The 25,490-nt window shown below is 39.2% G+C and overlaps 2 protein-coding genes across 5 annotated transcripts in view; both read right to left on the bottom strand.

Moving 5' to 3' along the window:
• Positions 1 to 12,306, bottom strand: part of LOC134744610 (leucine zipper putative tumor suppressor 2 homolog) — a 135,370-nt gene extending 123,064 nt beyond the window's left edge. For both annotated transcript variants that reach the window (XM_063678478.1, XM_063678479.1), the window contains exon 1: positions 12,113 to 12,306. The gene's annotated coding sequence lies outside the window, so the exon portion shown is untranslated. The remainder of the gene's footprint in view (positions 1 to 12,112) is intronic.
• Positions 12,307 to 15,758: 3,452 nt separating this feature from the next.
• Positions 15,759 to 25,085, bottom strand: LOC134744868 (uncharacterized). 3 transcript variants are annotated; one of them, XM_063678803.1, is made up of 5 exons: positions 24,933 to 25,085; positions 24,181 to 24,535; positions 23,539 to 23,630; positions 20,505 to 21,596; positions 15,759 to 20,211 (listed from the first exon to the last, which is right to left on the bottom strand). In XM_063678803.1, the coding sequence occupies exons 3-5, from the start codon at positions 23,623 to 23,625 to the stop codon at positions 19,480 to 19,482; spliced, it is 1,911 nt and encodes a 636-aa protein (XP_063534873.1). In that variant the 5' UTR covers positions 23,626 to 23,630; positions 24,181 to 24,535; positions 24,933 to 25,085; the 3' UTR covers positions 15,759 to 19,479. The 3 variants fall into 3 exon arrangements, with proteins under 3 accessions (XP_063534873.1, XP_063534872.1, XP_063534874.1); XM_063678802.1 differs by having other exon boundaries at positions 24,181 to 24,542; positions 24,939 to 25,085; XM_063678804.1 differs by lacking the exon at positions 23,539 to 23,630 and having other exon boundaries at positions 24,181 to 24,542; positions 24,939 to 25,085.
• Between the last annotated feature and the right edge of the window lie 405 nt (positions 25,086 to 25,490).

The raw sequence follows: 25,490 nt of genomic DNA, 5'->3' as shown, positions 1-25,490 counted from the left end.
ATGGGCTCCCAACTCAATTATAATATTCATAAGCAAACGCTTTAGTCAACTATAATGAATTTGACATCACGTGGCGCCGCGGTCCAGTGGAAAAGACACCAACGCGCTACTATTTCACGAGTAACTTCTCATTTATCGACTTTCGATATACCTATATCTATACAATGTAGAATACAACATATAAGAGATTGTAAGTAGAGGTAAATAAGATGCGATCTTATCGCTAAAGAGCGATCTCTTCCAGATAACTTTTGAAAAGTTGAAAATGCGAAATAGAGATATGCAATAAAAACAATGAATACTTGATAGTTAATAGTTTCACATTTAATTACTTAAGTCTCGTGTTTGTTTTTTCAATTTTACGTTCAAAGTCTGTTTTAGGGCTAACAAAAATCCCATTAGTTTCTTTATAACAGAAATAAGCAGTCATCTTTTTTTCATATTATATGCTTAAATTACTTCTCTTGCAGTCCATCCATTAACTATTATTACTTTTTAATATTTTGTGCTTTACACTGTATCGATATTTTCGTATGTGTATCGGAAGTCGATAAATGAGAACTCCCTATGACAGTTGCAAAAATGCCACAATACGCACCGAGGGTTCCGTCCTTTTTAGTATTTGTTGTTATAGCGGCACATCATCTGTGAAATTTTCAACTGCCTAGCTATCACGGTTCATGAGATACAGCCTGGTGACAGACAGACGGACAGCGGAGTCTTAGTAATAGGGTCCCGTTCGTACTCTTTGGGTACGGAACCCTAAAACCGATCGTTTCCCTAACATCGCTGTAACATGCATAACATAAATTACGTTTTTGTTCCTCGCTATTTTCCTGCATAAATGGGTTGCCTGCGCCGTGTGAATCACGGATTCGATCTTGTAACGGATCTTAACATGTTTCAATTTAGTTCAGAACGTCTTAACTAATGCTTTCTGAATAAACCACAGCTTTTTATACGAGTCTTAAGTGTATGTTATTGGAATATGGATAGACGAGATTTCCATGAAGTTACAGCTAATTGCTGAGTAATTCCATATTTAAAATGGTACCTAGCTAATTAATGCGATGTATGCTAAAGCAATGTCATATCCATATGAATTCTTTGAAGCTACGGTGCCTGCATTTCTTTCGCTCTATTTTATGGATAGCATTATGCCGATTCCCATGGTTTTTAACGCTTCTAAAGTCCGTCTAAGCTAACTTTGCACCGATTTTAATACATCAAAGTAAGGGAGTGTCGTTATAAACGGCATACATTGTCTCTTACCAGTCTTACCAAAATTAATTCCAATCTTTGTTTAAGTGTCACTATTATTTAAATGTCGTATTTATAAAGCTAAATATTTTTAAAAATAAAAAAAAATTACACAACCAAAAAGAACATTATTGATACTTCCTTAATTTCATATTGAAATTGAGGACCATAGTTGTAATACTGGATTATAATTGTGTGGGTACAGATTTTGATTGTTCCACACTGCGCCATTTGAATTAAACTATGCCTGTATGCAGACTACACATGATAGGTACACTTAAATACACTTGAAATGGGCAGTCGTATATACAAACTTTATGCTGCGTCTTACGTGAACAACTCGCGACCGCGAAGCGAAGCGGCGCGGCGAGGCAGGCCCACGGCGTTCGCGGTCGCAACGAGACCGCCCACGTAGGACACTTCAATAGGTATCAATTTAATAATAAAAAAATAAATAAAAATAGTTTATTTACCAAAAAATTATACATTGTTTTATTAACCTATGATCTCCACACTAGGCTAGGCCTGTCTTGTGGAGTCAGTTGAGACAATTCCAATTTTTAATTAACATCTTCCTACGCTGAAGTTTTGACATTATGCTAATACTAGGTGATACATATAGCTTAAAGTATTATATAAAAATAAAAATTTATCAAAGGATTGATTCACCCCGCGCCGCATCGCTTCGCTTCGCGTTCGCGCGTTGTTCGCCTACGTATATAGTACCCTGCGTCACCCTTCCCCTCTTCAGTCTCGAATAAAAAAGTAGCCGTCTCAGTAAAAAAAGTAATCACGAATCATAACTGATGCACCAATGCAATAAACTAGTTCTGCTAATTCCCCGTGGCAGTAAATTTACTGCACACCCCAGGTAATTAAAGTAATTATAACCTCAGTACATACAGGCCAATTCGAACGTACACTGATATCAGAATGATATTTGAATCATGTTATTTAGTTATCATGCGGTCGCCCACGCCAATACATATTCGGACAAGACGAGCGAAATGCACTATACGGAATGCACTTTGTTTAGTTTATAGGTATAGTTTGTCAAAGGACGACTGTCTCATTTCAAACATAGACAGAGATCATACTATCTTTGTCTTATACTAGTACTAGCACCCAAAAAAAAGCATGAGTATAGTTTTTTTGGTTCTTATTTACTGCCAATTTGGTTTGACCAACTATGCGAGACGCACAATAACTAAATAGCATGATTCAAATATCATTCTGATATCAGGGTACGTTCGAATTGGCCTGCCAGTCTAGCCGCTAGAATCCCTTCGGATTCCATTCTTCTATTTGTAAACGTTATCTTAAATTACAGAAGGATTGTCTATAGACTATAGTTAAACGAAGCACGACTCATGAAGTTGTTTAGTTTTTTTTTCGGTATTAGATCGAAGGCGCGGCGGCCATAATAAACGCTCAGTGTTGTTGCAAGCTATGGAAGGTAGAGGTATTGCAAGCTCAGTCGAACGGTTAGTGATGCACCAAGTATACTGCTACCACAGACTTACGGCCTGATTCGAACTTTAAGATTGGACGGTATAGAAAGGACGACAATCTCTTATGGCAGAACTATTGCAAAAGTGACCAGCTTTCAGCTGTAAATAATAGTTCCTAATCTCTCCGGAGTCCGGTGGCGCTAGTTAGGCTCTGGGACATGAGTATAACATGAACCATATAAGGCAACAAATAACCCGACCAAATTACGTAGGTTTGTTTTTGGTAGTATTTCGGTGAATGGTGGCGCCGCCTAATTACTGTTTTTTGATGGACACTTTTCGTACATAGAAATTTGGTTCCTTTATATAGTCTCCATGTTTAAGATACGTCAAAAATTTGCTAGTACACGGATCGGATATGTCAGTGTCAATAGTGACGTTTTTTCAAACAAGCGAAGATGAGCAGACATGAGGGAAGACGTGCGGTAATCAACCAATAGCGTTAGGTTGTAAACCAGCGGAGCGACCGACCGAACCGACCGGTCTGAATGTTTGACTGATTTTCGTGGCCATAGGTATAGTTAACGCTATCTCTACTGAGCTCGTTCACTTACCTGTACTAACAATGGCATTCTGTTAAACAAAAGCCATTATTTCTTTTATGGGAGCGCGTGTCCTTTGTGCCTGAGCGCGTGGCCATTGTGTGCACATTGTGTGTGAGCCTCAGGCACAAAGGCCACGCGCTCACATAAAAGAAATAATGGCTTTTGTTTAACAGAATGCCATTGTTAGTACAGGTAAGTGAACGAGCTCAGTAGAGATAGCGTTAACTATAACCTTTTGATTTTTTTTCGGAATCGTAAACGTTACATCTCGATTACGTTTTATTCTGAACCATAGACATTTAGATCGAGGAAAAAGCTCAGGAAGTGGCAAGGGAAAAGCCTAAAAACTAGACGTTAGCGAGAAAAAGCCCCTAGTGAGCTCTCCTTTATTGCAATACCGAGGGTACCGTAACACTGACTCGTCTACATCTGTCCGTTCGACTCGTTCACTCGGTCATAGAGAAATAACTAAGTTTACTTTTCTCTATGACTCGGTAAGCGACAGGAGCACGGAGCCAGATAAAAACCTTTCATAGACTATAGTTGGCGGGTAATTGCGCGTCTATGCCCGGCGTTTGCTTTATAATTTATTATTTGCGTTTTTTTCAAGAATCTATACCAGGCTATGAAACTGGCGCTAGTGAAAAAAAATAAGACTCGTCTGCAGAAATGCGAGCTTTAATGTTGAAATGTGACAAAACTTAATTAATATACTATAAGCTCATTGCGTTAGTCTCCCTTCATGCTCTAAATTTCGTTCATTTGACGGATTAGCAAATAACATATAGTTGGTCAAGCAAATCTTGTCAGTAGAAAATGGCGCGAAATTCAAATTATCTATGGGGCGATAACCCTTCGCGCCTACATTTTTTAAATTTGCCGCCTTTTTCTACTGACAAGATTTGCTTGACCAACTATATTTCATTTTTAATTTTCTACTTGCGAACTTGACTGAACTAGCAATACAAATATGAACGGACCTACCTATTTGATTCTATGTGCCTTTAAATGTAATTTGTAAAGCGTTATTTATACTTAAAAAAGTTCTAACCTGTTACTCAAGGTAAAAGGTAAAGGAGTCAATGTGACACCGTGAGAAAGATGGATTTCAACTCTACTTATATTTCACTGTGATTGTTACCATAAAACATACTACCTTCGACTTTCTAAAATACATATACAAAAGCAACCCAACCGTGAATGTTATAAAATATGATTACTTATTAACATTTATTTTTATAACCAGGTTTCCATATCTACACTAACTAGCTTAATTAAGTTGGTACCGTTTCTTGATTTTTATAGTAAGTAATTGGATATCTGCAAGAGCATCATAGTCATAATCATAACATATACATGACATGTATTCAGTCAAGTTAAATGTATTGTTTAGATACATGTATACAGGGTGAAATTTCAACCACCGTTCATACTCTACGCTACGTAGTCTTTATAGGTCATACTGAAAACTTTTGTTATGGGACAAATGCCGAAATCGCGAAAAAAAGGCTGGTTCATACATTCCGGCTGATGTAATGCAGCTGATTTCTACGGGACAGCCAAAAATTTTTTCGCGATTTCTGCATTGGTCCCATAATAAAAGTTGCTCGATATGACCTATGAAGTCACTACGCAGTTTGAATGGTGGTTAAAATTTCATCCTGTATACGTTACGTACTATAAACTATTTTAAAGATTCAGCCGGCAGTTTTTGAAAAATCGTAGCGCATCTTTAAATCATACGGTTGCCAAAAGATATGAATACCAATCTTGAGGCTTTTCTCTATTTAACTTCATCGATTCGAAACTTGATTTCGTGACTTTCGCTCGATAGAAAAAATCACAAACATAGGTCTAAAGTTTATTTTGCATAAAAGCAAGCTAAAAGGATGGAAGTTGCTTCTAAAAAAAAAAATAGATTTCGGATTATAATTACATATAATATATCCGGATTATAATTACATATATATAAGTACATATTATTAAAATTAAATTAAACTTAAAAATTAAAAAAATGCGCAATATTATTTTTGATCGAAATCATCGATTTTTTTGTTTAAATAATTTTCAAAATAGACTGGTCCAGTCTACGTTTACTTCTAAAAGGATAATCAAAACAATTTTAATGTCTATTTTTTTCGAATCGATCGAATGAACGGCGCCACTATATAAACAAGCTTTTATCTGTGCTACTTTAAAACACTACAGTAGCCTTTATTGCTGTGTTTTTAAGATCGATATTAGGACTGCATATGGGGTTCTAGGTGTAAATTTAAGTTGGTAGCGGCGTGACAAAGGGTCCAATTTGAGCGTATCTGGGATCGCGCGTGATTCGCCTGTCTATTTCGGATGGGTGAGATTTACGTGTTTACTTGAACTCGGCTCTTTAGTCTGTAATTGGTGTTTTACTACTATGCCGCCTAACACTCTTTGATAGAGAAAGATAGTCTTATTGCGATTCCTATAAGAGGAAAGAGAAAATGGGTCTTTTTCTATGAAAAGGGACCTTATTGTCGATGGCGCTTACGCCGCACAGCGTCGCGTGGCATGGTATTTATATCGGAGCATCGTTTATAATGGCGTAAGCGCCATCGACAATAAGGTCCCTTTTTATAGAAAATACCACAAATAGTGCCATGCTTTTGCTTTGTCCTTATCACCGACCGGGTTTTTTTTCATGGTCGGGTTATGGCAGCATAGGTAGGCGATGGCGAAATACCGAAATTTATAAGAGTGAAAGAGAAAAAGGATTATGATGCCATACATTAACCTGACCATACATGAATGTCTTTCTCTGGTCGCTCGGTTTCATGCACAGAAAAACGGGTTGGTCTGTGGGTACAATGTATTTCTACGAAATTACAAGTTCTTCACTCAAATATATAGGTATAACTTATACCTATACCGTATAAGACCTTGATAAAAGCTTAACATCCTCTTAAACTTAGTAGGTATAGATATAGGTTATAGGTAAGGTTCAATGTCATAGGTACCTACTAACCTTTTAGCACAATTCTGTTCTGTTCGTCTAAATTAATTATTATGTTATTTTTTATGCCAATCAATATTTCTTATTCTTACTTTGGGTTCATGGCTATAGCTAAGTAAACCAAATCAGTAAGTCATCGTTTACGTTTATTAATAGTTACCTATGTTGAACCTGTTTCTGTAATTTGAGCTATGCGACACATATATAAATGTCACAGTTCTTTATGACTATAAATTGTAAGTAAGGTTAGGTTTATGTTCATTTGAAGCCATTACAAGTGTCCAGCTGGCATTCAAGGTGATAGGTCGATAAAATGGAAATTTTATGAGCTGGATTGACATGACATACAATTTGTTTGTCTCACATCGCTCTTCTAGAGTCGGTAAAGTTTTATAACTGACATAAGGTACACAGTCTACACTCCCCGCGTGTATTTATAGTTATTTTCCCCATAAGTACTAGCTTGTAAAGGCTATCAGCTATCACTATCAGCCTACATGAGGAAACAATTCAAATTTGCATCAAAGATAAAGGGGTCAGTCAGATACGCATACGGGGTGAAAAGTTACGCCATAGGGGGTGATGTGTGATACAACAAAGGGGTGAAAAAACACGACTTGAGGGTTAAAAAACACGAAAAACTAATTTTGTATCAAAGAATTGTTTAACAGAATATATATGGACGACATCCGGAAGGTTGCGGGTCACTTCTGGATGAGATTAGCTCAGGACCGGGACAAGTGGCGTACTGGAAGAGAGGCCTATGCTCGGCAGTGGGCGATATAAAGGGCTGATATGATGATATATATAATAATTTGCCAAAAGAGTATCAACATAATAATAACCAAATTTGATGTCTATGACAACTACAAACTACAACTGAATATTTCTATTCACCCCTTTCTTGTGTGTCTATCGGTCGTTTTAAGTTGGAGAAAACCGGTAGTTTTTTGATTTTCTCTGAATTAGCTAAAAAAATTAAAACTAACCATGACAAAAAATGATGTTAAAAATTATTATATTTATCATTTGGATTATAGGTAAAAATCGTTGAATATCGTGTCTATTCACCCCGTTTTACGGAATAGCAGAGCGGAACGCCGAAACGCATAATAAATTATAAAGACTACAAATACGAGTACTTAACCTTAAAGAGGCAAACGAATATGAAGCTAAATTTAATAAACGCTCAGCTAAATTTTAAAACAATGGGAAATAAACCAACGGCATTGTATTAATGCAGCTTTGGTCGCGAGATCGCAAAGAAAGGACCAACTGCACGCGTTTCAACCGTAGTTAATACCTTTTACAAGAGTATTAACGAAGCACAAATCAGGCTTATTAGTGTTCCTAGATTCTAGATAGCCTTAGATGAGTCCTGGACTCCTGGCTCCTTGGCTCTCATTACAATCGCTTTCAGAGCTACAAGAACCAGTCTGAGGATGATCTTTGACGACGAATATTTATTAAGTATTTGGAGCTTTAGTTTAAACTGGTTAATGATTGGTAAGCTGTTGGTAAGGACTTGGAATGAAGACCAGTAATTACCTATTGTCCACACCAGGCTATAAACACGATGTGTGCTTTCTCTGATAGCAATCGGACTGATATTTCGCTGCTTATCGATAATCAAATGTTTCCTTTACGGCGCTTACGGTTACCATATTTGATAGAATTTTGAAAGCTGTTTGAGTTTTCTCACGAATACATGTATATGTATTTGCTTATATTTATGTATAGAGTGGAATAAAAAGTCGGGTAGAAAAGAAGATGCAATGCAGAAATAAAACGTGTTTTTTTAGCTAATTGAGCCCTGAAGGATCCAATAAATTGCGTCACTGTATATATTATCATTGTCTAGTACTAACCTATCTATCTTCGCTAACGTCACATGGGCGTTAGGTGGAAATTTTATTTACTGTTCATTATTTTTCTGTTATACAAATACAATAGTGCTTGTAATAACCAAACGGCCAAGCCACATATTTCGACTAAGGTGTAGTTTGTGAAGGGCGTCTAGAGTTAGAAGTTTGGGCGAGCCGTATGGTCTCGTCTAGGCAACATTTTACATGAAAATGTTTTTGGTGGATCTATTATACATAATATAAAGACACACCCACAGTAAGTGTGGGATTAAGTCAAGATTTTACATAGATACTATTTTAATTTATTTTATTTTACATCTTAATTTAGTATGCGCAACGGCACAGAACACTTGCTGTCTAGTTGACTTACGATGCATGTTCTAACACAATTAAGAACACTGAAAGCACCAACCATTCTTCATCAAGGAATTTACGCTGCAGTTCTCGTGATCAGATAATCTAAGTTGCGTACGAGGTAAGAGTGTCGAAACTGATACGGCGACCCACGAACGAAGTTTTGCCTCTCTGTCGCCCTTGTAGATATGTGCGTAAATGCGTCAGAGAGGCAAAACTTCGTAAGTATCGAAACTGCAGTCTGTTTCCCGTCGGTCTAGATCGCCTCTCGATTCTTATCTTGGTTTTGGCCGAAGACGTCTTCTCACGTCGACGAAAAGTCGTGCCTCAAACCAGACGCCACGACCACGGCGTCTGTACAGTTACGGAAAAATGTAACATATATACAGTGGCGGATTTGCAGTGTTGGCCGCCCTCTACCCCAGGCCCTGGGGTAACTACTAGCCGCCCCTTTCTCAGCACTCATCTTACTTGCTGCCGCCGCTAACGTCTTGCCGCCCTAGGCCCGGGCCTACTGTCCTTAGGACAAATCCGCCACTGCACATTTAATCCTACATATGTGTTTGTTTCTGTGGCACAATCTGTGCTTTAATTCACCATCTTCCTCGCGTTATCCCGGCATTTTTTTACAATCTGTGCTTTAATTATTCCTCAAAATATAAATTCATTTGTATTTGTATTCTGATATCGTCCGGCGGACTAATTATCAGTGGCCCCTTAAGGTAGCCACGTCAGTATCACAAAGCTGTCGACATGGTATTCCGAGATGTGTAATGCAGTTTCTATGCTTTTATTAAGTCTATTGGCAATGGCAACAAGTTAGACGTGTTTTCCACACTGCAAGTCCTTACACACTAGGCTTCACACGCGTCATCCCGAAGTCTGTCTGGTCTGTCATCACTGGGGCAGTTCCATTAACTTCGGACTGGCGGCGGTGAAATGTATCCCGACTAGTTTTGTATAAGTAACGGAGACTTACGACCGATTGAATAAACCTCTTACCCACTCATCTTAAGGTTCAGAACACCAGAAAAATGAGTAGTTCTGGATATGAGATAAAAACGTTTATTGATATGCTTAGAAAAAAACATCGCTATGTCTACCTTATGACACAGAATGAAGTGATATTCCTCTCCCTTCCAGTTCACGTAATATGGCGAAAGATATGATTTAAGATAAGTTAAATACCTATAGCCGGTTAAACAACTTTATCAGTATAAAAAAGCGCGAAATTCAAATTTTCTATGGGACGATTACCCTTCGCGCCTACTTTTTAGGGTTCCGTACCCAAAGGGTAAAAACGGGACCCTATTACTAAGACTCCGCTGTCCGTCTGTCTGTCTGTCACCAGGCTGTATCTCATGAACCGTGATAGCTAGACAGTTGAAATTTTCACAGATGATGTATTTCTGTTGCCGCTATAACAACAAATACTAAAAAGTACGGAACCCTCGGTGCGCGTGTCCGACTCGCACTTGGCCAGTTTTTTTTTTTAATTTGCCGCTCTTTTCTACTGACGGAAATGGCTTGACAGACTTTATATTAGGTCAGAAAATATTAAGGATAACGAAATACAAACGACATACAAACACCGTTATTTTACCAGAACTTGTCTATGACGGTTTAACGCTTTTCTCGAAAACATAACAATAATCCGCAAATTCTGGATTCGCAGACAAACCTAACGGTATAATTCAAAACATAAGAACGCTGGCGCAGTGGATACGAAACTCGCGTATTTATTTAAACTAAACTACCATTCCAATTTTGAAACGTCCACTAATTTTGAACGGTCTTAATTTGAACTTGGATTCTATGATTTGTACCGTCAACTGAAGTGAGTAGGGAAGGAGGGGTGAATACCTAGGGATAAAAATCGGGAATGATATTCAATTGGAAACTGGAATATCACCGCTGGGCTAAGTTTAAGTAGATACTAGCTAAGTACGGCGCTCTATGATCACGATTCGCGTTACTCTAGGTGTCTATACTCGCTATCTAGCATCTCTTAATGACTCAGCTTTGTTACAACGTGCCTCGTTGAACGACCGCTCGATGTTCCCAACTTAGTGCATCTACGTGACGTGAGACTTTAGTTTTTATTAGAAAGTTTACAAACTAATCACAATGACCTGGGCGGTTTGATAGCAATGTTGATTGAAAGGAAATTATAATGCGGAGGGGACACCATTCTTTCTCTTAGCAGTCTGTGGGAACGAGTTCTTATAATTGTATATGTAGACATTAAAGCAACTGTAACACAATTAGCCTCTCAAATCTAGTGTACAACAAGTTTTAGCAACCTAAAAGTAGTCCCGGCTTAAAAAGCTTTATGAAATGATTGCATAAAATTGAAAGCAAAAATATTGTTTAGCTAATCCGCAAAATAATTTCGTGTTAGTCAATCAGTTCTATCTAGCCCCTTGCCTACACTGATTTGCGTATTTTTTGCACCACCCCATTCCCATTGGGCTTCCGGCATCCGGCGAAAATGTAACAACTATAAATTTTATAAACACTAATTTAAACTTTCACGATTTTTACTCATTATTATTCACAACGACGGGATTTAATCGGTTAAATTAAGTTTTAAATTTACCTCCGACGTTTCGAGGACGGCGTTGTCCCCGTGGTCTCGGAGCAGACTGGCTAAAGTTGACATCAACATCTTCTAGGCGCGCGAGTTTTTCGAACTACCCGCAATAGGTCTTGTTTATTAACTTGAACGTTCAAACACAGGTGATTCTCTTTGTCTATGTTTGAAATGAGACAGCCGGGTCCTGGGGTATTTAATATAGTTTATATTTTAATGGCAGTTATAAGCATTTTCCATAATGGGTCATCTAGGTTTAGCAATCTTAGCATATTAGTAGAACATAGTAAAAGATATCATTTCTTGTAATAAATATGCTACTATTGTCGCCTGGAAAAATAAATAAAGTTGATCTACTCGATTAACATGTAACCGTGATGTAACCCTATAGTATGTAATGTACCTATTACGTAACTATATTCGGTACCTGTTGGTGCAATAAACACTGTTTTTTTTAACCAGATTGTCTTCCAGTCTAAAGTAAACCTAAGGTTCAACTTAAAACTTGCAGTTAGGTATATCCAGAAAGTAGGTACATAGGTACCTAAGTATACATTCCTATTCCTACTTCTAGACTTGATTTGAAGCCGCATGCTGCCCTTAAACTTACATTAATTAAGTTTGACAGATTAATTAGCTAGGTACCTAACCTATTTAAAGTCATTATAAACCTTAATAGCGATATATCGTGCTGATAACTTTTCACGACTAAAGCATGAAAATACAAAATTAACACACATTAACTTAGAAAAGTAAGTAGGTAAATTAGATATATATATATATATACCTATCTAATTTACCTATAATTAATTTAAACCTCTACCTGCACCTGATCTCAAAAGGCTAACCTAGCCTAAAAACCCCGGAAGATCTAGGTCTACCTGCCTAAGCTACATATGTAGTTAGTTTAAGTTCTGCAAACCAACGTTAAGTACCCAAGTTAGCACTTGCTCCCAAACTTGACACTTCAACTCAAAATAGCGTAAATCACTTACCTCTTTCAAAAAACAAGAAAACTATATCAATTCACTGGTCGGCACGATTTCACTAACGGTCTATTCACTCACAGAATCTGTTCGGTATCACCGGTATACAAATTCGAATTAGCATAAGTTATGTTTTCGATAAATACACGAAACTTTGTGAAGAAGACAAACCGGCGTGTCGCGTTGACGGAGCGCGTGCATTTCAATGGTCGAATGTGTAACCGTGGTTTTTGTATAGCTTTGTCTCGCTCGCGCGGATGTGAGAGGCTTAAGGCTCTATGTTCCGATTGCTTACTACAAACTACTATTACTGAGACATCGGTTCTGTAATAACTATATGAGTAATCAGAGGGTGCGCTATAATGGTTTGGTTAAGCCTTTTTCGAGTCGCTTGCGCTCGTTAAGCGTTTGAAACGACAGCCAAGTTAGGACCAGATAAGTTCGGATGCTTGAACCAAGTGGTGCACCAAAGCCATTCATAATTCGGTATAAGGGATGCATTATACATTCCATTAGGAACGACAAAAAAGTTAATTTCCAAGTAAAAGCTTTCACTTTTATACCATCTACATTCTTGGATACAATTTAGTTCTTTTCGGGATTTAGTTGTAATAATTTTTCAAAGCAAGCCGGAGACACGGGAGCTTGATTGTTTACCTGGATTGCTTGATATACCCATGTTTATGGGTGGTATACCAGTCCAATTTCGTGGTCCAATGTGTATTTGCGTCTCACATTTTGCTTAATGAGAAAGTGAGACGCAATGCACATTGGACAATAACTTATTTGTTTAACCTCTCGTAGTGATACCCGAGCAAGCGAAAGATTCCAAAATTGAACCACGAGCGTAGCAAGTGGTTCGAAAAATGCAATCTTGAGCGTTGCGAGGGTTTCAAGGCACGAGGGTTAAACTAATTTTGCCAAAATTTTCACCACAGCAACACAAAAGGTAAATACTAACTGTAAAATATCAAACAAAATCGATTTAAAATGAATGTTATTAAATATTTATCTTTCTAAATCATCATTTAATAATTCTACCAGCAAACATAAGAAAAAAACTCAAAATTTGCATTTTATTACTTTGCCTCACATGTGGATAAAATGCAACTTATCAGTTTTTGAACAGTCAGGAGATCCTTTACCAGCTGGTGTGGTAAAAAGATATTGGATAAGTGAAATACCATCCTAACCAAAACAAATATTATGGATATTGAAAATGTTTTCAATAACATTCTTTTTTTAAGCATGGCCATAGAGATAATAATACAATTGCGTAGAAATAATTGCACACAAATTGGAAATATGTTAATAGTTATATTATATCTCGTTGGTCGTGTAGTGTATAAGTACTGTATTTTTACTACCTATGCTATGCAAACATAAATATTGCAATATTTTTAATGAGTAAACGATTAAAATTATGTAATACCAGGAGAGAACGATATGAAGAGGATATTTTAGGGTGGATTTAAACTATTTCTTGTTATCCTGTCCCGTCCCGTCAGCCAGAGGACATCAGTAGCACAGTTAACACAGTTTGTTAAACTGGCGGTGGCCATTATACACACTAGGGTATGCCTGTGCAGTTTTACCTGTACAGGTAAAGCTGCTTATTAGGAAACTGCACAGTCTCGAATGCCACACACGCTTTTTAGGGTTCCGTACCCAAAGGGTAAAAACGGGACCCTATTACTAAGACTCCGCTGTCCATCTTTCACCAGGTTGTATCTCATGAACCGTGATAGCTAGACAGTTGAAATTTTCACAGATGATGTATTTCTGTTTCCGCTATAACAACAAATACTAAAAAGTACGGAACCCTCGGTGCGCGAATCGGACTCGCACTTGGCCGGTTTTTTTTACGTGTGCTGTTTGCAAAACTGCGCAGGCATACCCTAGTGTGCATGGCCAGCTTTAGTATGGATCAAAATTCTTTTCACCTCAGCAGCTCGAACAAGCCTACTTTCGTCCTAAGCCTACTTCCTGGAGTGAGGAAAGTGCGACTTTCTTCACTCCAGGGAGTGAAACAATGTAGCTTTTTAATTTAGTGAAGGCCATGAACTTCATACTTTTATTACATTTTTTTATGGTATGGTACGGTACGGTCCGGTCTCGTCTCGTATCTTATCGTATCGTACATATTATAATACTTTTTTTTCTGTTTATTCTGTGTAATTCGAAATACATTTTAACCTTTAATATGTTCTCACTACTGAGGTGAAAAATTATGTGTGCAACACGAGAGCAAAGTTATTTTACATCTCGTGTTTTTGAGTCTAAAAAATAAACACTCGCAAGAAAAACCAACCAACTCACTAGCTCGGAAAGCCGTCTTTTATCCTTTAAAACAAGCGGGGAAAAACGCATTTTATCCACTAGTGGGGAAAGTAATTTGACCTTGGATGGAGCATGTTTAAGTAGCTTGACAGATAACAAAACGTAAAACGCTCATAATAATGATTCGTTTGATATTAATTATCATTAAACAAATGGTTTGAGAATCTAATAAAAAATACCAAATTTAGCTTTATTTAATGATTTTATGTCATAAACCTTAAAGTTATATAAGAAACGTTTGTTTTTTAATAATTATGTTAAATATAATTCTGAACGCACAAGTTGAGTCGATGCAATTTCAAAACGCATCATTGACATTTCATACGTCAGAAATGTCAACATTGTCAAAAATTTTTTACTTAAAAACTTCTCACGTAAAAATACAGAATTTCCAGTTTTTTGTTATAATATCGTAAAAAAATTAGTGATTTCAGTGATGAAGATGATCTAACGCCTGTAGATGTTGCACTTTCCTCGCTATAGTGAGGTGAAAAGTTTTGTGTTATACACGGGTGCAAATGTATTTTACTTCTCGTGTGTTGAAACACTTGCTACGCTCAGGATTCTATTTTAGAACCACTCGCTTCGCTCGTGGTTCAACTATAGAATCCTTTCGCTTGCTCGTGTTTCAATTCCACACTCGCGGGTAAAATACAACTTTGCACCCTTGTATAACAAATAACTATTGTCATAACAAAAATCGAGTGCTATTGCATGTCTTTACAGCTGTAGATTATAATTCACACGAGAAAAATTTAAAACTAAATTTCACCCCATACAAAAAGCTCTGCTCCGTCATTTTTTGGGGACAAAAAACAAGACAACGAAATAATTTTGACCCAGAAATGTTGAACCTCGTTCTACTAACATGCTCAGTAAACGGTTTATTATGGAAAGGGATAAGCCCTTTTTTTAATTACTACCATAATTACCACAATACCAAGGTTTTAAAAGTGCCCAGGAGAACCATGGCAACGACGAGTGACAAGAAAGTTTGATTAACCCTTTAGCGCCAGTTGCACTATCCCACTAACCCGGGGTAAATTGGTTAAACGGTGTCAAATTGTACTGGTAACCATGGTAACTCCAGGTTTAACCGGTTAACCCCGGGTTAGTGAATGGTGCAAGTGGCCTTTAGGCCCAGTAAAAAAAGTTCTGGCGAAAAAAAGTTGTGCCAATTTGGATGAGGTTTATTTTATTTGAAAGCAGGTTTTCTAGGGGTAGTTCTGTTCTAAGACATGGTTTATCGGTTCATGAGTTTCATTGTGTGGGGGTTTTTTAATTCATCAATGGTATAAAAGAAACACAAGAAATGGATTGTTTATTTTTTATTTTCTTCCATAGGTGGCAAGTACCAGAGTAGTGAGCACGACCTAACATCATGAAAATGGTAACTATTATCAGGGATACCACTGCTAAACAATCTTTACTGAATTCCGTAGGGCCTAGGTAAAATCTAAAGACCAAAACATACAATTTAATTTTACATTTCGATATTACTAGTACTTTCTATGTCTATATTTACTTACAAAATCAAACAGGGTGTCAAAGGAAAGTACAGAAAGTGCTTTAAAAATACAGAAGGCGTTTTTGTTACAGATTTAGCAGTAAATTTATAACTTACAAAAAATACCGCCGGCAGTAAAAGTAGCTATGAAGTGTTCAAAATAACATCAATTTCGTCGAAATAATGTCGCTTTTCTACCGACGGCAAGAATTTGCACGATCGGTGTAAAATAAATGACAATTGTAATTTCCATTGTGGAAAAGCGGCCGCACATCATTTTGAACATGTCATTCTGCACAATCACTATATACTGCTGGTTGTACAAGATCGGTGTGAATTTTTGAACGAAGCCTCACGTGAAATCCCTGCGCAGACTGCTCCTACCCCGGTCTATAAGATATCTTTATTTCTAATGATTTTTAACTTGGAAAAAAAAATAGTTTGACAGGTGTACACAAATATGCACGTAACCAAGGCTGTCCGCGATCGGTTACAGGCCGACTTGATCGTCGAGAGCTCACGGTTTAAAACGTGTGCTGTGAAGCTACGTGTCCGAATCGAAGGAAAGAATACGTGTCGCTCTCGACTAGACATATTTATAGATAACATTATGTAAACAAAGATCACTTCAACAATTCGCTGACTGTGAAAGTTTCGAATTACCGATACATTATGACGAAAAGCTCTTCCGCGTTGGGCGGCAAAGTGTAAGTGATTTCGGGGACTAGCTTGGTCCTTGAATCACTTGCAGACTTCAAAGCCGGATGTTAGGCTCGTTAATGTTCAACATGAAGCGTTTGCAAGTAAATTCGACGGCCAAGCTGTATGTTATGTTGTGCCATCTTTAATGTTCAGTTCAGTTGGCACAACACGACGAAGTTGGCAGCAACTCGGTGTTCGTGCAAAAAAATAGCGTCCCCTTTTTCAGCCGCCGCCAACTTAACTCGCTCCGAGGTGTTCAATACGAAGCATGGCATCAAGTGCATAGGCACATTACATGAGATTAATGTCTAATCAAACATAATATAATATGCAAACTTGACTCTATATAACATTTTTTTGAGATTTTTTTTACATTTTTTTATCAAGGTATCGTTTAGCGAATATTAATAAGTACAATATATAAACTTATGACAGAAAATAAAACTGTGATGGAATCAATGAACTGTGACGTAATAGAAATGATTAGTTAGTTGAATGACTTTAAAAATACTCCACCATACTAATGAGTTAATGTATAAACAGATTACCTGAACTAAAGCCTATTTCAGTGGCTGAAATGTCCGAAACGCGACATTAGTGAGCCCCGGCTGGACATTTCAACCACTCAAACAAACCAAATAAAACATACAACAATACATACATAATAAAAACTGAAAAGACTACACATTAAATTCACGATAGTATACAATATATACATTTTTAGCATTACTAACGGAAATTTTGTAATGTTTTTTTTTTCTAAATTTTTTCGTTTTCAGTTAAGTATTACAAACAAAAGTAAATCACACTACAAAAAAATATATAAAAACACGACATATAAAGTAGCAAAATCTGCGTGAAACATTAACCTTTATGTAATCGTAACTAGGCATGGTTTTAAATGAAATAAATAAAGTATTGACGGGGCCTAACACGCGGGCTCGGCGAGCGTATCGCGTAATCAACTCGACAGTACGTCCCGACGCTCCGCCTACAACCACCCTCTATAAAATGAGGATATAAGAAAATATAACATGCACTTCTTATGCTTTACATAAACTATAATATAACAGTTACGCCTATATGAACCGTTTCAATTCATATTAGCAGTAAATTATGTTACAAGTTGCCGCCACCGCTTGTAACAGCGCCGCACCATTATTTCATAAGGAAAAAAAGCTTCCAACAATAGGCATTTCCGGTCCAAAATTGCGGGGAAATTACAAGCGGAGGCTGCGCAAAAATCCTACCGACCACTTCAGGGCGCAGCTCCTCGAAGTTCCCTCTACCGGCGGGCCTCCGCGCCGAGCGGACCATCATGTCTACATACGAGTACCCCAGGTACAGCCCTCCCTCAAGGGCCCGCCGTCCTAAGATAACATATTGCGGCTACTCAATAAAATCGCCGCGTATAAAACTTAGACATATGGACAAACCATCCTCTCTTCGAACCGCGGACGTATCGTCGCATACTCAATCCGACTCCGAACGAAGTAACAGAACGATATTCCTATACCGTTTCAACATTTAAAACTGAATTTAGATCGCCAGATAACGTAAACGAAAAAATACTAACAAAAATAAAATAGCTGCTTTAACTACACTTTATAATAACAATTTTTAAACAATATAGGACGATATTATTGTAAGAATTATATTAGAATCGTCCTCTGTGCTCGATGTGGAATGCCAGCGCTCAGGTTTGCGTTGCGACAGCTAAACTAACGAATCTACGATTAAAATATGAAGAGCTAAAACTTTATGCCACAAACTATCTGAAACAAAATTTAGTAAGAAAATTACTTGAAATGAATCGCAAAATTTGAAACATTTTCTCACATTAATCAATCCACACCAAATATTGTTGATCATGTCGTCAAGCGCGAGCATTCCACCGAGCAGCGTCACATCAATATGAAATCGCTATAAAGAAAATGTTAACTAAAATTAATGTTACATTAAACTCCTCCCGCAATATCTACAGTCATAAGATATGTTAGCACATGTCTAGCCTTGCAACACTGTCCGGTAAACTCAACTTTCAAGGCTCCTCTTATCCTATTTTATTGCTAACTTTCTTCGCATTATGCAAATCGAAAGTGTGTCGAAACACCCACATCAGTCAAGGACGCGTCAAATTGCTCTCACATAGATATTTATCGAAATAACAATACACTTGATGAATAAAAGGCGATATATATACACAGAATGCAGATGGTTTCGTTTAAAGAAAATTAACTAGAGTGAACGCCCCGAAATCACATCAACTAGGATACTGACGTGTTTTCATTCGGATGAAAGGTCTTGACAGTATAACAGTTTCACTCAAGAGTATCCTCGCCAATGCGATATCGGGGCTATCAATAATCGAAGAGACTCACAAAAGATCTGCACTCTACCACATTCGACAGCGAATCGCTTCGCCGCCCGAGTGTTCCACGGATCGACACCGCACCGAGAAACTCGACTGCCCGAGCATTACGTAATCGAATCGTTAACGCGAATTTAATAACTCCCGCAAGGTGAATTACTCTACTAATGAACACTGACTATTAAAACACTCATAATAGAGGCATATCGCTTCAAACTGAATGACAATTCGTGAAAAATTTCTTCTCATAGATTCGTAACAGGAACCAAAGGAACCCAGGTATTAGTATGTTCATAGCAAGATTTTGTATCTATTTTGGCCTAAGTAATCTCGTTTTAGAGGCCAGAGTTGCATACTTTTCGAGTTCCTTCTCTCGATGGGTCCTTAGTGGTTCCGTTTCAAGTGTAGACGCTGCACGGGCGAGCCGAGTTTCCCGTCGGGACGTGTACCGTTTAACTAGCGAGTGAGCGGGCGGTCGAGGAGCGTGCAGCACGCGAGGAAGCGCGCGTGCGGGTGCGAGCACGCGGCGGCACAGCGCAGGGCCGCCGAGTGCCTCCGCTTGCGATCCGGGGCCTCCGGCGCCGTGTACCCGGCGTGCGCCGCGCTTATGTCCGAGAGCAACTCCTCCCAGTCGCGCGTCAACTCGTCCGGAGGTAGCGCCGGTCTCGGAACGGGCTCGGTCACCGGACACGAGTCGCAGGCGGTCACGTCGCACGTCCAGATGCTCTCCATGGCGCTCGGGCGCTTCTTCTTAGCGGAACCGCCGCAGTCCTCGCACCAGAGTTCGGCGCGGTCCGTCTGGACGGCGGCGTCCTGCTGCCGGAGAGGGAAGCGCAGCTTGAACGCATCGTCGTCCAAGTCGGGGCAGCGCTGGGCGGCGGTGAGACGGAGGCGGCCGTAGTCGATGGTCTTGTCGCCGCGGTACTCGAGGTACCGCTCCCGGGAGCCCTCGATGTACAGGCCGCCGGAGTCGCTGCGCTGAAAGGGCACGGGGTCGAGGTCACCTTGGATGTGGAAGGTGTCGCCGTCCCGGTAGGTGGCGCCGGCGTGGCGCTCGATGGGGCGGAAGTGCGTGCGCGCGGAGGTGAGCAGGTCCGAGGGCGGCCGCGGGGGCGGGGGCTCCACCGCGCCCCCCGCCGCCCCCGCCGGAGCCTGGCCCGGGGGCCGGGGGCGGGAGCGCGGGGGCACCTGAAAGAGAATACCCTAATATTAACGAATTGCATAAAATCTTCTAAAATTACCAAACGGGATTGTGCACTGAAGCCAAGATCTTCAAAATACGGCTCACAAGCCAGGTACAACGTTCAAAGTTCAAGGTAACTTCCTTTTTTATTAATTGATATACTACATTATATGTATTACCAAAATGATAAAATACGTCGACGATGTAAAGAAAAAAAAATGCCAAAAAAACCAATTTGACACATTGCAAGAAACGGTGATATTATACCTAACTCATATTAATAAGTCTTAGAAATTACCTCGACAAAACCGCTGCGATCGCGGCTATGATTGATGGCAGTGAGCGAGCGCATAGTGCAGGCCACGTTCTCGGCCACGTCGTAGATGTCCACCTCCGAGTAGACTGCGAAGCTATCGGCCGGGCCCGCAATCGCCACCGCTCCCGCCTCCGCCTCCGCTCCCGCCTCCGCCTCCGCCAGCTGCAGCGGCCGCAGACGGTCGTGCAGCGCCTCCGCCAGCCGCGACGGTGATTCGCGCTCCGAAGCATTCGACCATATGCTCTCCGTCAAGGACATCATGCTCTTCTCCACCGACGGGTCCGCGAACAGGTTGTCCGAGGGCGAAGACAACAGATCCTGAAAATCTATCGGCAGATCCTGGTACTCGTCATCTGGAGTATTCTGATCTTTCCACAGAGCTTCGATCGAGCGGTCGAACTTGGCCTCGAACTTCGCGTACATCTCGTCCTCCATGGGAGTGCGGGCCCTCGGGTTGAGGTTGTCGTTGATGACCCACTCGGTATCTAGATCGAGGCTGTCGTCCCACGCCGGCACCATGTTCCCGTTCAGTCTGAACTTGACCTGAGCTATCTCCTTCAGTTCGTCCGTGACGGTGTTCTCGCAAGTACCGTAGCCCTCGTCGAGCGCTATAGCCCTGATGAACTCCTTAACGGGGTCTTGCGTGTCCATATCCCAGACACCCTCGTGCGTGACCCACTCCGGCAGGCACTCCTTACTTTCAAAAGACCGACTGTAACTATTGCAGCGCTTCTTGTTATTTTTCCTCTGCCCGTGGTAAGAGTTGCGACGTTCCTTTCCAGTGGAAAACTTCTTCTTGGAGTTCCAATCTTTACTGATCATAGACAGTTCACTTTGCATGTTGACTCTTTGATCTGCGTCTGACTTGCGACACCAGGCGGGCGGCGGTAGATAGTACTGCAGCGGCGACTCTTGCCCTTTCTTCAGCGCCGGGAAAGCAGCGTAATATCGACGTACGGCCTCTGTCTGGTCCACTGAACAAGTGGGCATGCCTGCACGAAGCGTGCTACCTTGTTCCTGGATGTCTTGGTATCTTGTGCACTGTTGATCAACAATGTTGTCAAGATTGTAGTCCTGGAAATAACACAAATGAAATTTTAGAAAACTATACACCAGCAGTGTGAATCCTTGAAGCGAATTTGCCTTATCTAGTCATACCTTGAGTAAAAATTACTTATTACTAATTATGATGTAACTTTTCTTTGTAGGCTTACAAGCACTTAAATGCAATAAATCAAAAGTACAAATAAAAAAAGATTGCAAGTCATACTAAAACCTAAATAATAGTTCCAATTGCAAACTGTTCTCTATCTACACTTTTATTGTTATTACAAATATTAAAATGATTTCTATACTAAGTTATTTACATACGAGGGCTGATTAAAAAGTTCGCGGCCTTAGTATGAAAACAAAGTCAAGGATTTTTTTATTTTTTTTTAATATTTTTTGTTACTCCATGTAGTCTTTGCTGAACTCACTGCACTGGTTACATCTGTGTACTAAGGCTATTATTAAACCAAACACCAAACCAACGGGGAAACACCATTATTAAAGATTTTTCCCCCCAAGCCTTCAAAATACATGACCAAACCTACCACTTCAACCTGGCCTGGACCTCGGCGTCGTGTGAAAATTTCTTACCACTCGTATGTTTTTTTTTTAAATAGTGGGCAGCATGTGGAAGGACGGCGTAAGAGTTTGTAATAATAGTCTCGAGTTTATAATGACGGACGTCCTTCTCAGCATAGTCAACCACCATTACTGCTCTTGCATCCCAAAAAACTGACGCCCTGGTGTTATTGGCCGACAAATTCGCCATTCCTTTTTAGGGTTCCGTACCTCAAAAGGAAAAAAACGGAAACCTTATAGGATCACTCGTGCGTCTGTCTGTCCGTCTGTCACAGCCTATTTTTTCCGGAACTACTGGACCAATTAAGTTGAAATTTAAATTTTTAAAACAAATTAATTTTAAACATGACCCATTTTTGGGGGGTAAATGAAAAAGATAAAAATTAAAGTTTATCAAACTATATTAGCAAATTACCATTCCCCCCCACCCCCTTTATCTCCGAAACTACTGGGTATAAAATTTTGAAAAAATTATCAAGATAGTTCTTTACCTATAGATGACAGGAAAACGAAACGAAAGGATATTAGAAATGTGCAGTCAAGCGTAATTCGGATTTAGTTTTTGATCCGTCCGTCATGTTTTTTAAACATTTTACTTGTTTCACACAAAAAAATACATTGTTGTTGTTGTGTAATGTATGGAACCCTTGGAACGCGAGTCCGACTCGCACTTGGCCGGTTTTTTAAAGGCAGATTTACAGCATGAACCCACTCCTTCGATTACTGTTTGGCCTCTGGCGTGTAGTAATGGAATCACGTCTCTTCCACAGTTACAAATCTTGTCAAAAAGTATTGAGGATCTGCTTCATACAGGTCTAGGTTATGAAGATATTTAATTACAGCAAGTTGTTCCAATTTAAATTTCTCCATTATCAAGAATCGTCTACACGAAACTTTTTTTAATGACCAACCACCAACTTAAAATTCGCAGAATGACAGTTAAATTGGCATGAGACAAATGTTTAAAAAAACTTTTTTTATTGGCCAGGACTTTTCAATCAGCCTTCGTATTATGTAGTTTAATATTTGGGACAAGACTGGATTAGGGACTACAAAGCTAAAAGTCTTAAAACTATGGTGAACTTGCAATAAAATGAATATTATGATGCATGGATGGATACATATATAAATTAAATATGCAGCTTCAGACAATGGAACAAAGAAACAATACTCCCAAACTAAAGTGCGATCAAATCAAGGGGAACAGCAGAATGTGCTACCAACCAATCCTGGCAAAATAAGGGTAGTATACAATGTGCAAATGCAAAAACTATCACAATGTATTTAATTTATTCACACCTCACACAAGATTTCTTAAAGCAAACTTTAAAAATGCACATTGCAACACCTTGCCAATGGATTTATCCATAACATGATCCAGACCGACCTTTTTGCTAGTATTCTTAACATTGTTAACCATCTTCACTATTTTCCCACCGTTTACGTCTCTTTCCAATGTTACCGAGCACTGCATATCCTCTTGATAGTGAAAACAGAAGACAATGAGTTAAAATAACACCAACCCAAAAGCTCATATCATAAGGCAAATGTTTATTAATTAGCTTTTCCGCCATTGACTAATGAGAATTAATTCAAATTGTTTCCTACCTAATCATAGAGCTATTTATTATTTCACAAAACTATTATCACAGTCTGGCCATAGGCATACTTTGTTCATTAGTGTTGATGTTTGTTTGTTTTCGTGTAAACAATGAACACAACTGATTTGGAATTCCCAGTTTGTGATAACTTGACACATCAAACAAACAAAGGCTATGTGGCACCACTCATTATGATAACCATCTTTGACAACTTTTAAATCTAGGGTTTAAACACTTTTAATTTAGCTTTGTTGAAAACCATAGCCATTATCCGTAAATTAATAAAAACTGGCATTTTACAAAAAACATTAAGGGCAAAGTACAATAGGTATATAAAAAATGACATTGAAAATAATTATTGTATGTACGGCAGATAAAATAGACAAGAAATAGCAGATAATAAGGTAATTCTTGTTTTAATCGGTTACCTTTGAGGCTTGTATGGGTATCAGATGAAGGAGCTTGGAGTTTGGTTGCGTTCTCGGGATGTGGCGGGCCTGCAGGCGAGTGCCTGGCTCTCTCTCTTGTGCTTACGCATGCTGCCCGGGATACTCTTTGCCGTAATCTAACACCATCATCTGGCTCAAAAATCGAGGGTCCATTTTACAATTGCCGTGGGCCGTGTGATTAAAATCGATCCTTAAGAATACCTTCGTACTAATACATCATTAATTTCTTTGGCGTATTCTTTGCTTGCGGTTCGATTTTAGACGGTACCGCGTCTAGTGCATGTGCAATCGCATTGTCACTAGCTATTTTCGCAAATGACACTCGGTGCACCCCCTTTATTCTGCAAAACAAAACGTTTTATTAATTTTTCGATAAACACGTGATGTTTATTTATGTACAAAGGTCACTGGGAATAATAAGTATGCGGAGTAAAACCCATAGCCGCCCCGCTGCGCTAAATGGGTCGATGGCGCCAAAACGTCATAGTGGTCGAGGGTGGATAACTACTCGAGACGTCACCACAGAACAGAACCCATTTATCGATAAAGCAAATCACGTCGGGCACGTAACAGACAGTTTATGATTATTTTTCACTGAGTCACAATCACTAGTTTAACAGATATGATGCAGTTTCACAAGAGGTGACAGTATTACATGATGCACTTTCACTATGGACGAGGGACTTGCTTCCGTGTTGTTTAGTGAAAATGGACTGCTTAAAACAATAGACACTCACCTGTAATAGTTTATATGGGGTTAAATTAACATGATATATTTTATATACACACACCCCACATGAAAAAAAACATGGCAGCCGTGATGAGTGAGAGTTAAAAATGCTAAATTTTGCGCAACTCGTCAAAAGAATAGAACAGACAACTTATCGACCAATCCAAATGCTTAGCTTTTCCATTTTTATCAACATGGCCGACTAACAGCCCATAACTTCTTCTCTCGTGATTGTTGATTGGCGGAAATGTTGCGCAAGCATGCTATTGGTTGTTGGTGTTTTACAACTTCCAATAGAATGTTCGCTTGTGAGCCGGATGTACAGGTTCCTTGCGCCATGTTTTACCGCGAAGTTTTAAATTTAAGAATGCTTGTCATGCGGTGATTGGCCTCATGAAACAAGGACAAAGACACGAGTCAGACGTCCCGACAAGGTCAACGTTCTCGCTTTTATTTTTAAAAGATATACTGTATGTATTATTTGTAGGTTATCTGAAGGTTTCTGGTATATACGCTACATTCAACACCAAACCTAGTATTGTACGAGTATACACTCACC

Source organism: Cydia strobilella, chromosome 10 (genome assembly GCF_947568885.1).
Source record: "Cydia strobilella chromosome 10, ilCydStro3.1, whole genome shotgun sequence".
Lineage (NCBI taxonomy): Eukaryota > Metazoa > Arthropoda > Insecta > Lepidoptera > Tortricidae > Cydia > Cydia strobilella.
The sequence above is the reverse complement of the archived record's forward strand: the minus strand, read 5'-3'. Positions and strand labels throughout refer to the sequence as shown.

What these genes read in the sequence shown, in the direction of transcription:
- LOC134744868 (XM_063678803.1), bottom strand. Translation starts at nt 23,625, where the DNA reads ATGCAGTGCTCGGTAACATTGGAAAGAGACGTAAACGGTGGGAAAATA. An exon ending in TTAAGAATACTAGCAAAAAG is followed by an intron (nt 21,597 to 23,538) that starts GTCGGTCTGGAT and finishes TGTTATTTCCAG; the next exon opens with GACTACAATCTTGACAACAT. An exon ending in ATCGCAGCGGTTTTGTCGAG is followed by an intron (nt 20,212 to 20,504) that starts GTAATTTCTAAG and finishes ATTCTCTTTCAG; the next exon opens with GTGCCCCCGCGCTCCCGCCC.